The sequence below is a fragment of the Peromyscus eremicus genome, chromosome 5, assembly GCF_949786415.1.
Source record: "Peromyscus eremicus chromosome 5, PerEre_H2_v1, whole genome shotgun sequence".
Classification (NCBI taxonomy): domain Eukaryota; kingdom Metazoa; phylum Chordata; class Mammalia; order Rodentia; family Cricetidae; genus Peromyscus; species Peromyscus eremicus.
In genome coordinates this window covers 10,808,234-10,815,520 of record NC_081420.1, presented here as the reverse complement: position 1 = coordinate 10,815,520, position 7,287 = coordinate 10,808,234, and the positions used below count along the sequence as shown (strand labels likewise).

General features: G+C 47.7%; 1 protein-coding gene across 1 annotated transcript; it reads right to left on the bottom strand.

Annotated features, from left to right (window-relative positions):
• Nucleotides 1–347: 347 nt before the first annotated feature.
• Msx2 (msh homeobox 2) lies at nt 348–6,048 on the bottom strand. The gene is made up of 2 exons (XM_059262273.1): nt 5,670–6,048; nt 348–1,876 (listed from the first exon to the last, which is right to left on the bottom strand). The coding sequence occupies exons 1-2, from the start codon at nt 6,046–6,048 to the stop codon at nt 1,452–1,454; spliced, it is 804 nt and encodes a 267-aa protein (XP_059118256.1). The 3' UTR covers nt 348–1,451.
• Between the last annotated feature and the right edge of the window lie 1,239 nt (nt 6,049–7,287).

The window sequence follows — 7,287 nt, the reverse complement described above, 5'->3', positions numbered from 1 at the left end:
AACTTTTAATGGCGATTCCAACAGCTTCTCCCTGAGCCACACAGGCTGCCAGCTGACGTTTCCAAGGATTTGCAGCTGACTCCTCTACCACCCAAATTTGGCCGTAACTCGACTTGATGTACATTAATAGAGGAATTAAAAGTGCCAGTTCTCCCCCCTTATCTGGATGCCCCCCAATCTAGCTAAGAAAAGAGTGCTTTTTAAAAATAACTGTGAGTTGGGACAAACTTTACCACAATAAAACATTTTAATTTAATTCAGAGTAAGAGATAAGAAATAACTCTTCAATAAAATATATAAAATTATACAAGAGACCCTTCCAACGGGATGAAAATATACTGGTGGAGGAGATGGGCAGGAAGTGAAATACCAAGAAGCTGACTGTGATGTCTGACAACACCATTTTCAGCAAGTCAATAAAGATGGCTTCACCCTCTGCCCCCAACAACATGTTAGAGTATATAAATTGCCCTAATAAGTTTAGCACATACAGTAAGTACACACACAGCATGTTTTTTTCCTTCCTGATTCTAGAGTTGTTGAAGAATATTTAAAATATAGATAATAGTTACAAGGCACTATAGATTTTTAAGCAGACAATTGCTATACCCTACCCCAATCACCTCTGCAACATGTGAGGACTGATGTAATTAGCATTTCACAGAAATCAACTCTTCCAAACATGTTTTCCCCTTGAAGCTCTAACTCCAATGACCTGGAATGGAGTCAAGATTGACCTGACAGGAGTTAAGAAGTTTTCCTACTTTCTACCTGACCCTGAGGAGTTCTCAGGGATATTCTTAGCCTCCTCTCACTAACTTTAATAAAAAGGAAAGAGTTAATAGGGAGAAAAGGAGGGAAAAACAGGATCAAATGTGCATCTCAAAAGACATTTTTCTTAGGCAAACATGTTACATACCTCCCTTCATTTGCAAAAATCTGTCTGAATCTACTTCTTGTATGCACAGTGTCTACTTCTGGTGTGTTTCCATAAGGAAGTCCACCACCCTCTCCAACCCTAGCAAATTCTGCAGATAGTCTCTTCCCTTTAAGAAAAGGTAGCAAACAGACTTAACACAGTATCTTAAGAAGATGTGATCTAGAAAAATGGAGAAATGTATATATAAATTTTGCCTTTCAAAATAACTTGAATTTTTACATCTGGCATATAAAAAGTCTTATATTTTATTATATATTTATACATAAAAACTAGCAGAGCCAATATTTGTGAGAGGAAAGGGGGGCATTTGGAAGATTATGAAAACAAAATAGGTCTTGGTGCCTCTCACCTAAATAACAAATTCACTCTGTATCAAGTGGCCCTGTGGGCCCTGCGGCTTAGGGTGGTTGGCCATGCAAGGTCTGCACTCAGGAGCTGGACTGGCACCACCTTCTCAGAGGGGGTCGTTCTATGCAAACATCCATCCTGGAGTCTGTCCATCTGGTCTTCTTTAGGATAGATGGTACATGCCATATCCAACCGGCGTGGCATAGAGTCCCACGGGCGGGATTGGAAGCACAGGTCTATGGAAGGGGTAAGATGCTCCATAAATGGACGCTGCTTGCAGAGGTGAGTTGATGGGGAAAGGCAGGCTGAAGCCTGAGGGCAGCATGGGCTTGGCGGCCATTTTCAGCTTTTCCAGTTCAGCCTCCTGCAGTCTTTTTGCCTTGGCCCTTCGGTTCTGGAACCAGATTTTGACCTGGGTTTCTGTAAGGTTCAGAGAGCTGGAGAACTCTGCCCGCTCTGCAATGGAGAGGTACTGTTTCTGTCGGAACTTGCGCTCCAGGGCTAGAAGCTGGGATGTGGTGAAGGGTGTGCGTGGCTTCCGGTTGGTCTTGTGTTTCCTCAGGGTGCAGGTTGTGGGGCTCATATGTCCTAAAGAACAGAGAGGGGAATCAATTAGCAAATGTGGCATTCTCTCTTAAGAGAACACATAAACCTTGTTTCATTTTTCAAAAAGGTGCCTTTGTCAAATCTCTCTCTCTCTCTCTCTCTCTCTCTCTCTCTCTCTCTCTCTCTCTGTGTGTGTGTGTGTGTGTGTGTGTGTGTGTTGAGAAGTAGTTAGTGGTGGAAAAGGACCACATTTAAATGGTAGTTGCTATATTTTTATATCAGCTTGAGTAATGTGGTCATGAAACATTTTATATGGAAAACATATTGCATTGCAGAAAATGGAAATAGAAACCACCACTAAAGCTCTCCATAAGTCACAGGAGCTGAGCATTATCTAAGAAATAAAACTTCCTCAGAATTCAATCTCTTGTCTTTAAAATGGGGGCCTGAACTCATACCTGTTCTCAATGATAGGACGCACACATCAAGAGAAAAATGAAAAGGGTGTTAGATGCTAGGTTAACATTGGGCCGCTCTCTGAACCAGAAAAGTGGGGTTGCACCAGCCTATTTATGAAGGATAATCATACAGATAAGGCCTGCGGTAAAATAATAGCATCCATGGATAGACAGGCAGACCTAAGCAATCAACAACCACACAGCTGTCACTCCATCTACCCCACAGATTATAAAACCCCAACATCATTTTACAGATCTGGCCGTGTACTTTGGCAGTATAAACTTTATTAAGATGGGGGGAAAATTAGCTCGCTCATAAACGGACATGTCAAGGGAAACCACTCAGCCTCTGAACTTCGAGCCCATGATGAGGGCATCTTAAGTCTCTTTTATCCATTCCATGGTTTAGGGCAAATGTGTAAATAATTATTTTGTTGTTGGAATTTAGAAGTGGGGAATAACGAGCAAAATAAAGACATGGCAACAGCGTCCAGACTCTGTTTAAAACGGGTTGTTATAGGAAGCACAGGGATGGGGCCCCAAGGTGACTCCAAGGCAGCAACTAAACTAATTCTGGTCTTGTTTTCCTCATGGGTAGGGGAGGAGTGTGAAGTGACAAGAATACAATGTGAAACAATTACTTTTCTGCATTTGGCTTTTACAAGTTATTCTAATTTTTCTAATGTAGCCAGAGTGGTAACTCCTCTGTATTTGCAGGGGAATGTAACATTTCTTGTTTAGTTACTTTGGTGGCCCAAAGAAGAATTTACACTTCATACTTGAGAGTGACACAGCACAAGTCCCAACCCAGCCTCTGTCCTGGTGTCACATATTAACCGTAACTTTACAAAGTGGCAGGTTCTGTGATCAGAAAACAGAAACCTGGAAGAAAAATGGGCAAGGGACTTCAAAAAAAGGCCTTGACTTTTGCATATGCTAATCCCTAGCTAAACAAGCCAAGAGGAAGGGGCTTTCTTCTAAACTTCCACGCCAACACCAAAGCTGGAGACCTGCAGAATCCACGCCCTTCCTGAGCCTACCCGGGCTCCCTTTCGGACTCTCAACTCCCACTGCCCTCCCTTGCTGTGTTCCACAGACGAGCTCTGAACCGGGGTAGCCTGGGTCACTCTTGCGGCATGGGGAATTACAAAGTCCAGGCCAAGGAGACCGTGCGCATGTGGCAAAGCTGTGGAACGAGAAAGTTCCCCCACCACTACTCCCATGCTCTTCCCCCACCCCATTTTATCAGCCAAAGAAAGCACGTGATTATACAAGGCAAAACAACTTTTAGCCTACTTCCTCCAAATAACAAAACCAGGGCCAGGGGTGGTGGGTCCCTTGGACTCTAGCTCCCAGCGGACTCTTGACACTTTCTGGCTTCATCCTGCTGACACTTCCAGGCTCCAAGAATCAAGAAGTTCTGTTTTCAAATGCAACCTCTGAGAGCCCCGAGTTTTTCTTATAAAAAGATTATCCGGGACACAGAGTACGGCCCACTGCAGACTGTACAGAGCGGTGGGGGAACTGCCCTACCAGACTTTCAGGCCTAAATATTCCAGGATTTCTGACCTTCGGCCACCAGTCCATTTTAAGGCTGGAATCCTGGATATGCTGTGGGGCATTGCCCCGGGGCCTACGAATACACAGGCACTCCAAATTTGTAAAACAAGTTAAGACTCTTCAAGTTGCTGAGCCTTCATTTCACTGTCAATAAAATGGATAAATACTACTTATCCCCTGGGGTGGCTTGGAGTGCCCAGAACCCCACTGGGGGCGGGGGCTGAGTAAATAAATGTTCCCAAGAGCTTTTTCATGGGCCCAAACTGCTGATCCCTCTGAACTCTGCTAAGAAGCGTCCTCATCTGTTAACAAGAGGCTCTCTGCTGCCACACAAAGGAGATCAGATAAGATAATGCAGTGAAAAGCGCTGTGCAAACTTGAGTAAAATTCTTTAAGTCCTTAATCTCTGGGCCCTTTCAGCCTTTCAGAATTTCCAACAGGGTGGAGAGAGACTGCCAGAGGGGACAGCCACTGACGCCTGGGTATATGGTCTTGTTTTGTTCACAAAATACCATATATCTCTAGTCCCGAGGGCTGAAAGGTGGAAGTGAAGACAGCTTCTCTTCAGGCTGAGCTTGGAAAGTCCCTCCACAATCCCTCTCCTTTCTCAACTTTCCCAGAGTTTAGTGAGGGGTAGGCAAGGGGATGAGGAAAAATGAGGAAAAAGGCAATAGAGCAGATAAATCTCAGGGGCAGAGATAAAACTAAACAAAGCTGCAGGGAGTGGGCCCCACAGATGTTAATAGGAAGAGGACCCAGGACCCTAAAGGGATGCTAAGCCTGGGAAGGCAATCAGCAGTCTCACGAGAAGTGGGGTGCAGGTGAAAAAGATCAGCGCAGCCAGCACCTGTGATAGAGGGTCAGAGAAAGCTTGGACACCAGATCCCCACGGCCAGTGCAAGCATGGATGGTGACCTGGAACAAGCAGGGGCAGTCCTCTTAAAAGCACTAGCCACCATGTCTGAAGAGGTGGCCACAGGTGGCATGCCTCTGCCTGTACTCTGAGGTTCTAGCAAGCAGCCAAACGTGGTGAGCTTGTGGCCACCATACTGTATATTCTCAAATTCTGAAGGAATGCTGGTAATTATTACTGTGAGCCCAGGAGAGCCCATGAGGGTCTGGCCCGAACTAACTAGCTCGCAGCAAAACTCAGAACATAACCAACAACGAACTAGAACACGGAGAAACTTCCTTTCCGAATCTGTCTCTGCAACCATCGCTTCGTAGGATCTGGCTTGGACACTCTGGAATTAGAAGAAAACCATCGACTTCCCCTCCACTTCTGGTTAACCCCCAATTGTCTTGATAGTGGGGCGCACTTCGCAGGGCTGCCTCTATATTTTGAAGGTCAGTAAAACACTTTTCGATACTCATTAGAAGTGGATCCCATCCCGGCGTGGTGATGCACGCCAGTAATTCCAGCACTTAGAGGCAGGAGGATGAGTTCAAGACCATCCTGAGATGCATATCGAGTTCGAGGCCAGGACGGCTCACAAGAGACCCTGTCTCAACGAAACAAAACAGTGACTCTCCCCTACTGCCCGGGCAGGTACCATAGTAGGCAGTGAAACACAGCATGAAGCGTCCGGAGCAGGGGGATAAGGGCTGCAGAAACCAGCAACTAGGTTTTGGTTTTCAAATGCTAGCCAGCGCGCAGGTACCTTAGACTTGGCGCAGCTAGGGATTCTGGGATGCGACCGCTCGCTGAACTGGGGTACCAAGAGGTCAAGAGCATCATCCTGTTAACACCTGTCCCCAGCCCCTCTGGGACCCCACGCGCGGATCCAGCCCAGGTCCGGTCCCCGGCGCGCACTCACTAGGCGGCGGGGAGTATCTGCCGGGTTCCTGTATCCACGCCGCTCCATCTTCGGAATTTTCCGACTTGACCGAGGCGGTCTCGAAGGGCTTGACGAGAGGCCCGGGACTGTGTGCGTCCCGGACGCTGTGTCCCGGTAGCAGCAGCGGCCGCAGGGCAGCGCCAGCCGAGGGGCAGTCGGGTGGCACCGCGGGCGACTCCTTGGGCGGCTTCTTGTCGGACATGAGCGCCTCCACGCTGAAGGGCAGGCTGGAGACCTTGACCCTGTGCTCCTCCGCGCCGCCCTCGGCGCCCCCAGGTCCCGGGCCCCGGCCGGCCAGCATCGCGGGGCCCTCTTCATCTGACGAAAACAAGTCACTGCCTTTGGCCGGAGAAGCCATGACTTTCTGCGCCGTCTAGCTCTCGGCGCGCGACTCCGCTGGCAACTTGCAAGCGAAGACTCCAACTTTTGGGGGGGAGCCGGCAGGGGCGCGCCGGGAGCCCAGCCTGTCCTCGGAGGGGAAGTGGGAGACTAGGCTCAACCAATTGGCGACGGCCCTGCTCCTGACGCCACGGACGCTCGCCTCTGATTGGCTCTCTCTAGAGAGGCTGCGGCCCTTTACCCCCCCGCCCCCCGTTTGAAATAAATTAGGAGTTAATTACAGGAGCAGTCAGCAGAGTTGTTATTAGGCGATCCCTCAAGGGTTATAATCGCCCAAACTGAAAAATCCAAGGCGTAATTAAAGCCGATTGTTTAAAGAGGAAGCTTGCCGAGTCCCATTTCTTCTGTCTTTTAACCCCTCTTTAAAGTGTACCTGGTGCCCATCCCACACGCTCCCGCCTGAGAACGTTGGAAATCCGCAGATGGCATTTCTGGAACCTTTATAACGCTCCTACTATGAGCCCGAACTAGTGTAACTTTGTAACTATAGTGGAAAACAGTGGCCAGCGTCTTTGCTAATGGAAATAGTTTAGGCGTGGTGATTAGAAGCAAGCGTTTTTGGAGGGTGTTCCAAGAAGACTTTAGCTGTTACCTTCACTCATTCTTCAAGAAAAGGGACCCAGGATAAGGGAGGCTGAGAGGTGGCCAAGAGATGCCCAACTAATCTCTTCCCTGCCTTTCTTTTGCCTTTAAAAGAGGCTCTTGCTCTTCAGCTCTGGCTAGCTTAGAAGTCGCTCACTATGTGGCCCAGGATGCTCTTGAACTTGCTGAGATCACCCCTGGCCTCTTCCCGGAGTGTTGAGATTATAGGTGTGCGCCAGCAGACCCGGCGCCAATTGATTCCTAGTGGCTAATTTATACAAATGGTCTCAATTTCTTCCTCTCTCCAAACAGTACTATTTTTAGAAACTGGAAATACATGTATTTGCTTGCCCCCTGAATCTCCTCTCAAATGCGTGTTCATGAGTTTTTTGAGCTTGTGTTTGTCACTGGGGTTCAGGTGCCAGCATTTGGCAGGGGAGAAGGGTACTTGCGACATTTAGTGTCTTTGTTCTCCCTGCATATCTTGGAAATAACAGGATTCAAATTTGCAAACCCCAAGCCTGAATATCTTTGAGGAAAGTACATCTCACCTGACGTGAATTTTTAAGCTGCATACCTATCCATACCCCACCCTAAATCACCCTCTCTAACTGAA